Source organism: Osmia bicornis, chromosome 14 (genome assembly GCF_907164935.1).
Source record: "Osmia bicornis bicornis chromosome 14, iOsmBic2.1, whole genome shotgun sequence".
Lineage (NCBI taxonomy): Eukaryota > Metazoa > Arthropoda > Insecta > Hymenoptera > Megachilidae > Osmia > Osmia bicornis.
The window spans coordinates 6,089,400-6,105,783 of record NC_060229.1 but is presented as its reverse complement, the minus strand read 5'-3'; the positions used below and the strand labels follow the sequence as shown (position 1 = coordinate 6,105,783).

The 16,384-nt window shown below is 40.9% G+C and overlaps 2 protein-coding genes across 5 annotated transcripts in view; one reads left to right on the top strand and one right to left on the bottom strand.

The window, feature by feature from the left end:
- LOC114876825 (serine/threonine-protein kinase 26) overlaps positions 1 to 16,384 on the bottom strand; it is a 100,796-nt gene that overhangs the window by 5,770 nt on the left and 78,642 nt on the right. For all 4 annotated transcript variants that reach the window (XM_029188669.2, XM_029188671.2, XM_029188670.2 and 1 more), the window contains 4 exons: positions 3,573 to 3,738; positions 2,278 to 2,435; positions 434 to 619; positions 27 to 172 (listed from right to left, as the gene is read on the bottom strand). In XM_029188669.2, coding sequence (XP_029044502.1) covers positions 27 to 172; positions 434 to 619; positions 2,278 to 2,435; positions 3,573 to 3,738 — 656 coding nt within the window. The remainder of the gene's footprint in view (positions 1 to 26; positions 173 to 433; positions 620 to 2,277; positions 2,436 to 3,572; positions 3,739 to 16,384) is intronic.
- LOC114876826 (CLIP domain-containing serine protease 2-like) lies at positions 10,208 to 12,387 on the top strand. Its single transcript, XM_029188672.2, has 4 exons — positions 10,208 to 10,397; positions 10,964 to 11,080; positions 11,348 to 11,428; positions 11,505 to 12,387. Exons 1-4 carry the CDS (start codon positions 10,334 to 10,336, stop codon positions 12,215 to 12,217), a joined length of 975 nt encoding a protein of 324 aa, XP_029044505.2. The 5' UTR covers positions 10,208 to 10,333; the 3' UTR covers positions 12,218 to 12,387.

The window sequence follows — 16,384 nt, the reverse complement described above, 5'->3', positions numbered from 1 at the left end:
ATTGGGTGCCCAGAAAGGATACTCACGAGTCCGAATTCTCGCTCTCCGTTTCGGATTCCTCGCTGCGCTGCGACTTCCACTTTTTGTACCGGTCTATGAGGTCGATCAGGTACGAGTTTTTCTTCGCCTTTCTGATGAACTGGAACTTCAACAGCTCTTTCGCCGTTGGCCTCTGAAGCAACGACCAAGAAGAAATTATTACCACGATTTGTACTATCTTTAAAAAATAGATTATCGACGAGAATAGTTGCGTGTTTAATTTTAACGAAGGGTTAATTTTGTATAAAATTTCAAGAAGTAATACTAAATTAATCAAGTTCGCGTATACAGGATTCATTTTATGCATGAAGATACCAACGTTCCGCCACTTGAACGTTCCCGTGTACATGCAGGAAAGTTAGTTTCTGCAGCGTTGAACAAAGATTCAACTCACGTTTTCAGGGTCCTTGTTTAGACAGGCCTCGACGAACTCCTTGAACTGTTTCGTGTAATTTCCGGTTAGTTGAGGCGGATTGTTCTTCGGTATAAGGAACAGGACCCTCATAGGATGCAGTTCGCTGTTCGGCGGTTCTCCTTTCGCCAATTCGATCGCGGTGATGCCGAGCGACCAAATGTCAGCCTGCGGAACGTGAGTTCTTCGTTTTACCACTCGACAAGTGCTAATGACACGCTAACGACGACATGACCGTTCTTCGTGCCTTACAGAAATTGCCTGCGAGAATTTATGAACAGCTCCGCGCAAGGACAAGAGCTACTTCTCTCTGAGACAGTTTGTTTTTCGCGCGAAACTTGGAGTTTCTGAAATTCCTTCCTCCATGGGTCTTTTAACCCTTTCTCCACGCGTACGACCGTTCAGTTTGTTCGTGATTTATGTCAGGGTCAAGAGTTTAACCGTCATCCAGAAATACAGGGTTATTCAAATTGAGTGTCACATCTTCAAATTGAAATAAAACGCAAAGTATGTGACTTTTTTATGGTTTCTTTATTTTAACACAAAGCCTACTGTATGACATTAATTCGTATTCTGTACTTATGTTTGCCCAATGTAATGTTTTGTACTGGTTGTACCTTGTACCTTATATGCGTGCGAAAAATTCGCATTCAAACATCAATTTTTATATAGATTATTAGAAAAATTGAAATTCAACTTTGTTGTGCGCGCCTAACTTTGCTTCAAGTCATCCAATGTAAATGATCAATAGCTCAAATGAAAGAGCTTGATCCATTGAGTGTTCTTAGACAAAAACGAACACCGTACTTCAATTAGAACCGGAGATAAAAAGCTTTGAGTGGAGAGAAATTCTAGAAAAATCACGTTTGAGTATATAACTTAAGAGGGGCGAAAGGTAGATGTATTCAAATGCTTGTTGCGTTATCTATGCAAGAATACCTTTCATTAAATAAAAATAATGTAAATCGGGCGGATAGAACTGCCGGACGAACTCGGAACAGAATTCATACATTTTTTTAATATATACATTATTGCTATTATTGTTATTATTATTATTTTGTTAAAATTTGTATTAAAGGGTTTATTCCCGTTTAGGAAATAAATAAATAGATATTATTTAAATGTTCTCCTCGGCTTTTTTCACGAGCCTCCCAATTTTTCACCCAATTTTTCATTATATTTTCAAACAAGTAGAATTCAATTTCATCAATTTCGTCAATAATCTTTGGATTATCGGCGTAAACTTCACTTTCCATAAACCCCATAAAAAATCTAATGGTGTTAATTCGATCTTGGTGGCAATTGGTGTCTCCTGCTCGTGAAAAATTACGCGTTCGTTAAATTTGGTTAAACGTATCAAGCTCGCAAAAAAAAGCGAAGAAGGACCGTTGAATGATATTGTTTTTCATAATTAATATCATAAAATAGACTTTATATTAAAATAAAGTAAGCATACAAAAATCAAATATTTTGCGTTTTATTTCAATTTGAAGACGTGACACTCAATTTGGATAACCCTATAGATATTAATTTTTTTAAAAAAAGAAGTTTACAGATAAACGACCCAATGTTTCATTGTCTTTAAAATACAACTTTGTTTTGAACGATCCGACTGGTGGAGAGACACTAAAGTCTTTGATAAAAATACAGAAAACAGACAAACAATGTAACGACGTTGAAAAAGTCAGAGGTAAGTAATAAAATTAAATCATCCGGCTACGTGAGCCGACTGTAACCTGGCGAGCATTAGCCTCGGCAAAACGAGATGCTGCAGGAATAAAAATATGCCGCGAACGGGTTTCTTCGTGGTCTACAAGCGTGCTTACCTTGGAATCGTAGGAAGCTTGCTTGATGACTTCCGGTGCCATCCAGAACGGTGTACCAACGAAAGTGTTCCTTTTACTGGTCGTGTTGGTCAATTGGCCAGCCACACCGAAGTCTGCTAATTTAACGTCGCCCATTTCGCTCAACAAAACGTTCGCCGCTTTAAAACGAATAACAAAGATATTATGAAAATAAATCTTATCGGAGATTCAGAACAAGCTAAAGTGAAGAGCGAGATTCGCACTAGAACCAACCCTTTTTCGGTCATTTCCGGTCAGACCGGAATTTTTTTCGATAACTCTTATCGTTTCGTCTGTACACCAGCAAAGGAGATGACTATCCCCAATACGTTAGTTGACCCCTATGGTATCGGCTGTTTACCCCATGGAATCCATAGAATAGGCCGCCAAGATGATCTGTACCAAGTTTTATCCAAATCGATTAATGGGAACATGGTCAAAATGGCGGCCAAAGTTGACCTTTTTAACTTTGAGAAGGGGCTTTATGAGAAGTGGTCGAAATCGTGCTTTCGGCATCCTAGTTTCTGGATATGTTAAACTAGACGATAATACCTTTCAAATGAGCCCAGGAGCATCAAAATCCTCAAACGGGAACTTGGTCAAAACCCGTTGTGAAAAAATGAAGAAAATCTTCAAAGTCGATTTCTGACCAAACTACTCAGCGGATTTTGATCAAGTTCCTGTTTGACGATTTCGATGCTCATGGGCTCATTTGAAAGGTATTACCGTCTAGTTTAACATATCCGGAAACTAGGATGCCGAAAGCACGATTTCGACCACTCCCCATAAAGCCTCATGTTAAAAGGGTCAACTTTGGCCGCCATTTTGATCATGTTCCCATTAATCGATTTGGATAAAACTTGGTACAGATCATCTTGGCGGCCTATTCTATGGATTCCATGGGGTAAAAATTTGCCGGGACCATGGGGGTCAACTAACGTATTGGAGATTGCCATCTCCTTTCCGAAAGAAAAAAAGTCGCTCTTCTCTTGATTGGAAAAGTGAAAATCAAGTCGAAATTCCAACTTTGGATGTCCATATCTCAGGAACTAAAAGAGTCTACCAAATAATATTGCAGTGTCAGGACACGCTGTAGCCTTTCTGATTTTTTTCCTGAAGGAAAAAATCAAGAGAAGAGCGAGAAGTGACAGAAAGTCTAAATGCTATAGCCCCCTTCTCAAGATTTTCAATCTTAGATACGAGTTGGCTAATAAATCTTATTCCCGTGAACTGCATTTGTCAGATGGAAGAGCTTATTATTGTTGGGGTGAACGCACCTTTAATATCACGATGAAGCTTCCGTTCGCTGTGAAGATAATCCAACCCTTTGAGCACCTCGCGCAATATCACCGCAATGTGCATTTCCTCGAAGCTACCGGCCTTCATCAAGTCCAGGGCCGAGCCACCACCCAAGTACTCCATAATAATCCATAGTTTCGTTCCCTGTAAACAGACAAAGATTTCTGCTGTAACGAGAAACATCCGACCGCTTTGTGTCTGGAAAGTTCGCCTCTTTCTCCATCTCCGGATTGTCATCGGCTAATCTCCTCCCGAATGCTGCGGGCGGAGATCTTTGCGTTGTCGGGTAGACGGACCCGTTTGCACGCGAATTTATTCGAAAACGAAAGTAATTAGCGAAAATGGACAATTTCGGAGCAAGGTTATCGCTGGTAATAGTGTAGAATGGTAGACATTCCCTAGTATTAAGTTTATTTATAGGGATACGTTTAATTTAGGTTGAGATTATTTACGACAGGGTCATGGTGACCCGTCGAGGGCCTGCAGGTCTGCCGAGTACTCGTAATTTACAAGCCGAGCTTAACTCGCTTCGATTGTTCGAGCAGAGTCGAACGTTTGAATTTGCCGAATTACTCGAAATCGACGAACTGTTTGAAACAAAAGCGAGCTACTCGAAAAAATCGAACTACTCGAATATTCGAGCCCTTGTGAAACTTCGATTTACGAGGGCTCGAATATTCGAGTAGTTCGTCGATTTCGAGTAGCTCGGCAAATTCAAGCGATCGACTCGACTCGACCGACCGATCATTGTTCGACTCAAAATTCGAGTACTCGCACACCTCTATTGAAAGATAAGCGAGGTACTCGAAAAAAATCGAGCTACTCGAATATTCGAGCCCCCGTAGAACTTCGATTTACTTGATGTCCATCAAAAGTCGAGGTGCTCCTTGGGTTTATTACTTGCTACGGTCATTAATAGGACCCCTCATACTTCTGCGTGGGTCATTCGGGGGTACAAGCGGTAGCTTCGAACGACCGTTGGATTTCAGCTCGAATTTTTCGAGTAACTCGATTTCTTTCAAATAATTCGTCAATTTCGAGTAGCTCGGCAAATTCAAGCGCTCGACTCGGCTCGAACAATCGAAGCGAGTTCAGCTTGGCTCGTAAATTACGAGTGCTCGAATTTCGAGTCAAAGAATGATCGATCGATCGAGCCGAGCCGAGCGCTTGAATTTACCGAATTACTCGAAATCGACGAACTGCTTGAAACAAAAGCGAGCTACTCGAATAAATCGAGTATTGGCACATCTATAGTCGTTTAGTTGTAATTTTATCGCAGTTTAGTTTTTTAAGTAACTGTTACAAATACAATCTTCATCTAATTCCAATCGAGCCAGAATCCGTTTCCGCCTTACCATCATCAAATCCCATGATAGTATAATTAATTCCTAAATAAGAAAATAAATTTGCACCGTATCGCTCAGTCCACACGGTACGGACAGATGTTTCAGTGGATTCGCGGTTTGCAAACTATGCATCTTCATTAGTAACGTCAATTTCCGGCACTCCGGCGGGCTGCATCGACGAAGACCACACCTTTGTCGATAATTATATCCGACATCGATGTCCAATCACTGTGCTCCCGGGCTCACGCACCGGTATAAGGCTGATTCACTGATTATCCGATAATCGCATCCTCGTAATCGACGGATTAATCAGTGGTTCGCACAAGGATGTTTAAGATTCCCGCTCTTTGGTCAGCGGCTTGTGAAAGAATCATTAAGCAGGCGCGAGCGGAACGCGAGGACAGGATGATGACTCGTTGCATCGTGGATGATCATCTTTATCAGCGATGGAATAATGATAGTCAAGGTGATCTCTTCCGCGTGGAGGAGACGAATGAACGGTTCAATGGATCGATCGATGACTGATCGATGCAACCTTTCACAGGTGGTCCGTTTAAAATAGATGTAGCATGTGTAACGACACGACGACGTTGAACAGAAATATCCTCAGGAATACGTAGAAGGATTACGATACAAGATAATCAAAATGTTAACCCTGTATATGTCGAATTTTCTATCTTTGCTGAAATAAGTATTCAGTAAAGCGCATTGTTAATTAATAATGAAACTCTAAAGCACAGTACCTACTTGCTCCATTATTCTATATTTAATTTAATTATTACGGTAGAATAACGTATACAGTTGCGGAACTCTGTACAATGATTGACCCTTTTCCTAAAAATTTAAGAAAAATAATGTAATGCGTTTCTTAATCCTCGGACGGCGGACCATGGAGAGAGCCGCAATTTTAATTTAACACTAGAACTACCAACGTTTGGTGCACACTTATTTCTAAATTGAAAATAATGTAGATTGCTAAATAAATAAAAATTCATTCTTTAGCTCGATAATAGCCAACATACATTTTAACAAAAATACCTCTATAAAATTTATAATATCATTTAAAATAAGAAACTGGAAACCAGTAATTTTGACCCCTTTGGTAGTTCTAGTGTCAATTCAGTACGTCATATTATTTTCATTTTCTAAACTTTACACTGTCCCTTTAAAAATTGTTCTTTCAATACATGAAACTCTTTTGTTTAAAAATTATACATTTAATTTTATGTTAATATCCTTGTTTGGGATACGATTGGTCCAGACTCCGCTGTTCAAGGGTTAAATAATAAAATATAGAGTTATAATTTATTGTTATATTTTCTACTCTTTTAGGAAAAGGGTTAATAACTGTATACGCCATCTTACACATAAGTTGTAAAAGTGCACAGTGAAAAAGATGAGGAAGAATATTTTGAAGTTACCACGGAAATTTGATATGTTATCTCAAAGTTACGCGTCGATAGAGGGTTAACCCTTTGACTGCTATGGTCGTATAAGTGAAAGTATAGTTTGATTCTTGTATATCCTAATCATAATCAAATAAAAGTTATCAACCTATATTACTGTAATAATTACACAGCATACGTTATCAGATTATAATAATCTGATAAAACACTAAAAATGAAAAAAATAAACTAAGAAATTAAATGAAATAAAAAGAAAAGTGAGCAAAAGTGAAAAATTCTCAGCAGTCAAAGGGCTGAGAAGACTGCACGTAAACGAACAATTTCCACTCGATTCCAAGAAAACTTTAATAATTTTAACTCGTGCTATAAAAGAGGAGAAGGTAGACACAGGAACATGTTCTAGGAGTGTCCCGACCACCTCTCGATCATATTTCGCTCGTCAAAAAGGACCAAAGCTTGACAGCGGTCGACGCTTTATGGGGTATAATTTTCACGTGGCGATCACGAGGTGTCCAGTTCGAGCGGTGGCCATCGGTTGATGGCACACGGTTACATCGTACGGCTACCCATAAAACGCCACCATTTATCATCGTCCTACGAGCAAACCTAGTGCGTGCATTCATTTTCATGTAGATCCGCGTCAACGTAGGTGGCCTGCTGTTCGCGAGGGTTCGTTCAACCCAGGTTTTCAACCAGGCCACTTCTGCAGACGCAAACGAGGGGTTGCTAAATCATTCCCCTATCCGGCAGACACTTCTTCCTTTCGGTTTGCGTCAGGCTCGTTTCGAGAACCGAAATGGGGTTGACGCTATGATACACGAGGCACGAACCGGGGACGATTTTCTTGGATTTCACTTTTCCAGCCGAAAGTTCTTGTCCTTTTTACGGGGAAGGATTTCGCTCGAGCCTGTTTCGCCTAAGGGTGGGCGCAAGGAAAACTGCAGCTTTCCAATCTCTCTCCGCGTTTTCTTTCTTTTCCTTTATTATTTCTGACAGAGAATAATGTCTTCTTTTTATAAGTTGGACCTTACCGGCTGAATTCGGTCAAAATGACTGTTCTACCACTTTCGGAAATAAAACTCTTCCCCCTTTCTCTTAAATTCTCGTTTGCTCTTTCAATGAAACAGCAACCATCCGTCATCGCAAGTGTCCCGACTTTATTTCATCCGAACGCGTAAATCCTTTACGCTTCTCGATACGTAATCCTTTGCGAGCGATTAAAACAAAATATGGCGTTAATCCTATCGCTGCCGGTGGCGTTTTTGGTTCTCTTTCGTCGCTTTCCCTTCGCGCCGCTCGTTCTGCCGACTCTTTTATCTCTCGGATAGGGATGGCGGGTGAATGAAGAAGAAAGAAGAAAAACAACAACGCTTTTCAGTTTAATGAATGTCGCCTGGCATTAAAAACAGCCGCGTCGCGAGCATGTCACGTCTGGAATGTCGCATTCAGACGTCCTCGGGAACGATGAAAGCGCCGCGAATAAAAATAAGTGACACTCCTGATAAACAAACGAATTCACCGGACCTGAAGTTCCTTGTTCTCGAAGACGCGTTAAAATTCAACAAGAATAACAGAATATTCAACCCGACGCGAAGCAACAGGGAAGATAAAAATGAAAATTGAACTTTTCATTGGAAAAGGAGGAGGATTCGAGAATTCGAACTCGCAGTAACGGTGCAATTTCTTCGAAGGGGATTTTGTTGATCCCCTATACTTCTATCGAAGAGACCAAGTTCCGCGAGGGGCAGAAACAGAGGAAAGGGTTTACCGTTGAAATCCTTTTACTACCACCCTTTCTTCAATTTGCTGACATCCCTCTTTCAGCCACGGGTTCGCTGGGCTTTGACGAGACACCGGTAGAAACTTTTCTAACGACTCGCACGCCCCGTTTCCCAGCAACTTTTCACCTTTCGGACACCTGTTCGGTTGTAGACAAGCCATTAACCGTACCTCGTCGAAAAGCCGACTAATTGCCGAAGAAGGATGAAAGTAAATATACCTGTCCCCGTGCGAGCGATCAACAATCAATAAAGTTAAAAGCGACTCTTTTTAGAGGCACCTGGTGAAAAAAGAACCGAGGAGAAACATCGTCCAGAAAATATTACCCGCTGTCGTATCGGTGAGCGGTGGATAGAGGGATACTGGACAGGTTCGAAAGAAGCGAAAGAAGCGAAAGAACGTGAAACGAACGCGTGATTAATGACTGATTTCGCTTCTCCATCGTGCGTGTCCTTTTGTTCGCGTGTTTCGCGAAACAGCGAGCGTGCAGGTGGCAGTGATGAACGATGGGACGGTATTAATCCTCGCACGTGCGATATTCAAGCTCTGTCTGCCCTCATTGGCAATATCGCTTAATTGCCGGTTAATAGCGTCGCTCTGATCCGAGGATTTCTCAAAGAGAGGAACACAAGGTGTCGACGAAACGTCCCATCGAAACGCAATTTGGCTGATTAGACATTCACCGATAGTGTCGGTATCTGTGTCAGCAATTAGCAATTAGTATCAGCATCGGTGTCAATGCTAAAGTATCGGTATCAGTAATCGCTGATCGGTAATAGACATCAATTGCAATGTCAGTGTTAATGCGAGTGTCAGTATGTCAGTGTCGGTATCGGGTATCAGTAATCAGCAATTAGCGAGTGTATCATTACGGAGTAACAGTTCATTAACCCCCATATAGAAATGAATGGGTGACTGGAAAAACGTTGTATGTTGGATTTTCGCACATTTTTTCTCAGTGGAAGAATGTTGAGTGTGGTCTAGAGCAGCGATTACCGAACTAGAATCCGGCCCTCCAAAGATTTTCAGGCTCTCGACTTTTATTTATAAACTAGGTATAACCCGCTCGTCCCTCGCGTATTTATACTTTGTTTCACGAGAGTGTATAACTGCTCCATAGAACTCAATAGAGCTCCACAGAGTCCATAGAGCCCGTGTCAAAGGATCAAAGCAACCGAAAACAGAATACAATTTTTTTATTTTTTATTTTTGCTAGATGAAACTTTTATCAATGAAATTGTCAGGTTTTGAATAAATAAATGTGATCTGAGCGAATGAAAAAGAAAGAGAAGCCGCGATTTTTAAAATTGGGAAAGATCAAAACTTGATCGCTTCTTCCTCTTTTTCACTCGCTGTTCTTTTTTAATTTTCCCGGGTTTAGTGCAGAAAATTAAGGGAAATATTGAAACCTCTGTAACTTAATTTTGACTCCGATCACTGAGTCGCACAAACACTACGATTTTGAGCTAGGCTCAGCGAGACTCTAACCCTAGTAGTTTTCAGGTTGAAAAGTGACACGGACAGACGTCTTTGAGCTCTATATATATGAGATTTGTCAATTGCTTCATAGAATTATGTAAATTCCGTAATCTAATCTATACTAATGCAAAAACATTTGTAAATATGCGAGGCATCATAAAAAATTATGAATTATTTGAAATCGTGAGACATGATACGGGGTATCAATACGCATGTTTACCTATCAATGGAAGTTATCCGAAACATTTTTCTTAAAATTAAGAATATTTAGTAAATATTCAAAGTGCATCTAATCTCAAAAAGAAAAGTAAGAGGATATTCCCCATAATTTCTCCTCACGATAGCATAAAATAAATGCTCTTGGTAATTACAGAAAAAAAATGTATAAACACTAAAATTTGTTTAACTGATAGGATGAAGGTATAAAGGTTATTACCCCGTAAAAAAAGATACGTGGAAGGAAAATTATGCGAAAAATCATGAAAATGATTAGTTAGCTGTTCGACATAAAGTTAAGGCTGGTCAGGGAACCAGTTGACCCTGGCTTCGGTCACTATATAAACGCAAAATGCCAGTCGGCATTCTAATTCCAGGCGCATCGGTTACAACATTAAGCGCACCGAAAATTTAAATATTAAGATATTCAAATTCATAACGCTTTGGGAAATATCTCACATTCTTTTTCCACAACGCTCAGTATCATTTGCAGCGTTAGGTAACCCATAAGAAATGATTAAATCATCTATCTTATGTATCTTCTACCATGTATTGGTACTTGGTTTGAATTTTGCTCGTAAGTAAAATTTATTGTTATACTATGTTATTTTCAAGCACAGGCACGCAAACAATTTTGGTTTCCCACAAATAGTTCACGTTGTGTTTTATTTTTAATTTATTTCGTCTTCCTTGTTTTGCATTTTTCATCGCTTCTTTTTACGATTATGTTTACCTCGGGGTGTAAAAATTGACATTGACACATATAACAATCAAAGATTAGCGTTTATTACAGACAGTGTACCGGTTGATCGACGTTAAATTGATCAAAATTAATAGCAGGAAATAAAACATACGAAGACAATATTACGACATTTGCATGATACAAGGTCACATAGTTAATTCAATCAGTTTTTACATTCCGAAAATTTAATTTTCTCTTTTAGAAAACGAAGGGCAATCGAATTGCACATTACCGCACGGTGTGCATAGGATTACGGCAATATCCACAGCTATTGACTATTTTGCAAACCTCTCCGCTTAAGCCAGAAGCTATAGAATTTTTAAGGCCATCACAGTGTGGTTTTAATGGTAATGATCCCCGAGTTTGTTGCCCGATTCAAAACGAAAACCCCGATCTTTCAGGCGGAGCCGATGGGGCGAAAAATGCAAAATTGCAGTTCGATCTGTCCAACAATACTTTATTACCCTCCGATTGCGGCAGAGATCCGACAGAGATCGCGATCGATCCAAGGTTCTCGGGTAAGTGCCGTGTCTTTTGACACAGAATTGAAATTGGGCCAAAAACAAAAATTGCGCTACATTTCTTTTGAGGTCCCCTACAAACCTGCAAAGTTTTTAAAAAATCGAAATTTTCGAGTTACTAAACTTCCCTTGTTAGAATCGCGATACTCTTTTTTGATATGCCACCGGTCATTGGCGATACAATACCCTTTTCAAAAGGTCTATGCCGCCAAACGTGTTACCTCAGACCCATACGTCTTCTAATAAAATAATTAACGCTAACAGATCTGTCCGAGAGAATCGTCGGTGGAGTACGCACGGATATCGGTGAATTTCCTTGGATAGCGCATCTGATATACAGTACACGTAAGAATTTTTAAAAATATAATATATGTATTTATTGAATGAGGATCGATATTCTACATAAAAATTTATTTATCAGCAAACGGACAGAGCGCATCTTGCGGTGGCTCCCTCATAAATCATCGTTACGTCCTAACGGCAGCTCATTGCCTGAAGGGCACTATTATACCAATCGGGTGGACTTTGTCGAAAGTTCGGTTAGGCGAGTACGACACTAAAACCAATCCTGACTGTATCAAGGATGACGCGAATAACGAGGTTTGCGCTGATGATGCTATCACTGTCGGCATCGAGAAAAAAATCGCCCACGAAAATTACAGTCCACCGAGCCGTGATCAAAAATACGATATTGCTCTTCTGAGGTTGGACCGTGACATTCCGTTCACGAATTACATTAAACCGATATGCTTGCCACCCAACGACGCTATCGGTACTAAATTGTTTGTTGCTGGTTGGGGAAAAACCGAGAATGCATCTTCCTCGAATATCAAGTTGAAGGTTTCTGTGCCGCTCGTCGACAAGCAACAATGCGAGCGGAAATACAGCAGAAAAGGAGTGACGTTAGGATTCGGACAGATTTGTGCCGGTGGTGTGAGAGGCAAAGATTCCTGCTCAGGAGATTCTGGAGGTCCTTTGATGAACGAGGAAAAAGGAAGCGATGGTATCGGTCGATGGACCGCCGTCGGTGTTGTCTCCTTCGGACCAACACCTTGTGGCTTCCCAGGTTGGCCCGCTATTTACACCAGAGTAATTGACTTTATTCCATGGATACTCAGTAAAATGGAACCTTAATACTTTGACACTCTGATAAACGTTACTTTCGAACATCATAAAATAACAATTTCATGTTATAAGACAACAGCTTGATGAAGAAAGAACAGTTGATCATGATTGACAAAATGTATAAATTTTAATACATCCGTTCTATTGTAATCGTGTCAATAAATACAAATTGCATCGTATTCGCATTAATGAGAAAAAAATGAGGGGAACTACCCAAGTGTTATTAATAATTTGTCTCTTTTTGAATAACTGTTACATAAAAATTATCATAAAAAAAAAAAAATTGTTGGGAACCAAGGATTTGAACCGAGGACCTTCAGATTGCGAGTCATGGATCCGCTCCGTGGTTAGACACATGACTCGCAATCTAAAGGTCCTCGGTTCAAATCCTTGGTTCCCATTTTTTTTTTTTTTTTTATTATTTAAATGATAATTTGTCTCTTTTTGAATAACTAAAATTCTATATAATTCTAAACTAAAATTCTATATTCTATTTTGAATAACTTAAATTCTATAAAAATTGCAGTAATATTTATTCAAAAAGAAACAAATTATAATTTTAAAAAAAAACTTGGGAACCATGGAATTGAACCGCGGACCTTTAGATTGCGAGTCAAGCGTTTTATCACAGAGTTTTATCAAGCGTTTTGTCATACTTCTCAATGTAAGGAGTAACTAACTGTAATTATTAATATCTTTTAAACAATTAGCCGTCTGCCCACAAAACGGGGTATAGGCGTGTTCAGCTCTACGAGCTCTACAAGCTGGTAAAGTTTCATTAATAAGTGAGTGTAACACTTGGGTAGTTCTCCGTATAAGAGCAACATACAACGTTTTTCTCTTAGTTTTTCTCTTGCAACATTCAACGTTTTTCCACAAATTGTCAACAGGATTTTAGAAGTTTAACACCAACTTGCATATTCTCTGGCTACAAAAATGAACTAATAAAGGTGTTGATTTCGTTCTTTAGACTAGGGTATCTATATAATATGTATTATACAATACATCTAATTAAAAGGGGGAAATAATAAATAAAGATACTCTCATTAATATTTCTTATATAAAATATTTATAAATAAAAGTCGGGGAATAAAAATCTTTGAAGGGCCGTAGTTTGGTGATCGCTGCCCAAATGAATCCTTCGATTTCGACCAAACTCTGGCAACACACCGTTCGAACCCGGTTTTTTAAAGCTCGAGTCGGTCACGCCAAGACGTTGAGCAATGCTAATCACGCTCCACGATGCAACGAAACTCGAGGTTTTTGCATAGAGGATGCAGTTGATGGAAGAAAGAAACGTCGAATTAACCGCGAGCTCTGTCGACACGGGGCGGTATTCCGGCGAAAGTGAAAGCGAACAATTTCAGCGGTCCGTCAATTAGAGGTAACTGGTTGCAAAGAGGAAGAAAGAGGACGGGGATCGCGGTAGAAACGAAATTTGTCATTGTTTAAGCAGCGCGCAAACGACGAAGAGTTATTCTTGGATCATCGTCAAATCGACGGAGCCATTAGAAAATTGGTCGGCTAATAATAGCCGACTCGCGGTCGCGTGTAATCGTGGTGTGTTACGTAAAGTCGCGTCCTCTTTAACAGAGACACGCCTTTTTTTTCGGGGCTGCTCTCTCGTTCCGAAGTGGTTCACGGTTATTAATTCCGTCAGCGTTAATTTTGCCCTTGCGCCTTTAAAAGGAAGCTACACTGCCGCCTATCTCCATCAGCGATCTGCTTAACCCACATACGCCTCTCCTCTTTCCTTGAATTTCGCATCGAAGCGATGGAATTTTAAGATCCGTGGAACGGCGAGGATTTAATTGATGCTCCTTTTCACACAATGAACACGCATCGCTCTGTATAACTGAATAAGAAACGAAAATGTAGAAGGAACGACGACTTTGTAACGGCGGAGTGAAATATTTGCGAAAGATCGCGATTCATCTAAAAATGCGAACCATTTAACGTTCCTAAGTCGAACGATCGCGTAATAAGCGTCCAATTAGAATTACTCCTTCATAAAGTCTGAGATGCTCGTTGCAGTCCGAACACGCCGCGGAGCAATCGTCCTTTGTTCGGGAAACAATGAAGCGAACGTAACGGGGAAGAAAGGCGCCAGCCAGGAATGCTTCCAGGATCCTCGACGTCTGGATGCTGTTCGGATATTACGCTTACAACTCGAAGAAAAACTGGATTTTCCGACCGAGGGAATGAATTATTTTCGAACGAGACCAGGCAGGAGCGGGAACAATTAAATCCAATGCTCGTGGAAGAAGGACTGGAAAAATACTCGATTGTCAATCCGAACGTTCTATAATTACTTTCGCGGAATGGGGCGAGAATGCATTAAATAATGTCGTTTCGAGATGAAGATAATAACTCTGAACAGAATTCACGGACTACACCAACACGCCGTCACCAAGGGACAATAAACTCTTTCACTGTGGAGTGAAACAGAGGGAGTGCAAGACAAAAAATCTGGGTCTTTTTTAAATAATGTAAATTGCTTTTACTTGTAATAATTTCCGATACAGCGGAAACAGTTCCTCACTTCCTCAAACTATAAAAGGGAAAATAATAATAATAAATGAAAGAAAACCAAAGGGAACAAAGGGTTACCGTGGAAACCGACAGCAGTGATCAGACGCTTCGGTCTGTAGGCGTTTAGTGAAGGGGGAGAAAGGGTTTCGTCTCTCCGGACGCCTTTGGTTCGGACCGGGGCCGCTAGGTGGCAGCGAGATAATCGGGGTGACCGTTTCTCGCTAGCGGTCGCCCGGCATTTCACTTCGAATATATAGGAGTTCCAAATTGCGGTGTGATGGGTGTCTGGGGCATGGATCGTTTGTTATCAGCCCCACTGATGAGTCTGACAGACAATCCCCAGACGAAACGCCTTTTTCTCCCCTTTCCTATAGCTCCCCTCTCCTAATAAAAGGGAAAATAATAATAATTAATGAAAGGAAACTAAAAAAAAACAGACAGCAGTGATCAAACGCGCTTCGGTCTAAACTGCAGTACCTCACTTCCTCAAACTATAAAAGGGAAAATGATTCATCCGCGGAGAGGAAAAACATCGCGAAGACGGCGAGAGGAGGATCACACCCTTCATCATCCTCGATGCCATCCGAATTGGGAAACGTCGAGGTGTGTCGGCGAAGTACGACGCCTGTTATTGCTCGCCTCGGCCAACCTACGTCAAAACGTCTGCGTCTGTTGTTCATTTTTCGCGCTCCACGGAGAAAAAGATACGAATCCCCGCAGCATTCTCATTTGCGATTTCGAAAGCAGACAGGGATCAGGTCGGGCGAGAAAAACTCGCGGCTAGAATCGCGGAAAGGGGGAAAAATGAGGGTTTTCATTTATCCCGGAGCTTTTTCTTCTCGCAGTCGCCGCGCCGACACCTGGATTAACCCTCAAGGCCGTTAATCAGACTCTAAAAAGGATCTCGAAAATAACAAAGGCAAAGGTTCACAGTATATACCAGCCGATCTCGTTTGTCGCGAAGCTTTAATTTCACGCGGAACGCGTTCAGAAACTTTCTCACAATTATGGAGGAGAATTTTATGAATCGTGCACGCGTATTTCAGCGAACTGGCGTTAAAGCGAGTAGCCGGGAGAGCGACGGAGTGCCACGGTACGCCGATAACTGTTGTTGACCAAGTTGGTCGACTTAATAACAGTTCCCAGACCGAGGAAGAGGCTTCGAGAGGAACAGATACACCCGTTACGCGATCACATCGACCAGGTACGGTCGAGAGATGGAAAGAACATTAGTGGGACGGCATAGGGGCAAAGGGAGCACTTCGCACGCTCCGCCCAAAGTTTGCCACAACGCTGACTTCGTACCGTCTCGCTTAGTGCGTGATCGCATCGGCCAATAGCGCGCGATGATCTAGAACGCATGCGCGTGAGGCGCCACGTACCGACTCCGACCAATCGCACCCGCATTCCTTTTCCTAATGTTCTTTCCATCTCTCGACAGTACGTTGCTGTCAATAGGTCTAACAAGGGAGGGCGCGACCGACGGGAAACGGATTTTCTTGAAACTTACAGTATTTGAAGATGTCCTCTCCTTTTTTCTTCTTTAATTAATATCTACCTCAATTTTTAGCCTAAAATTGATGAAATCTGCACGAATTAACAGTTACTTTTATGTTTTATATAGAAAATGCATGTTTTTTTTGT

Bases quoted from the DNA above. Each gene is read 5' to 3' on its own strand.
- LOC114876826 (XM_029188672.2), top strand. From the start codon at position 10,334: ATGATTAAATCATCTATCTTATGTATCTTCTACCATGTATTGGTACTT. The intron at 11,081-11,347 runs GTAAGTGCCGTG...TAACGCTAACAG, and splicing joins GATCGATCCAAGGTTCTCGG to ATCTGTCCGAGAGAATCGTC. The intron at 11,429-11,504 runs GTAAGAATTTTT...TTTATTTATCAG, and splicing joins GCATCTGATATACAGTACAC to CAAACGGACAGAGCGCATCT.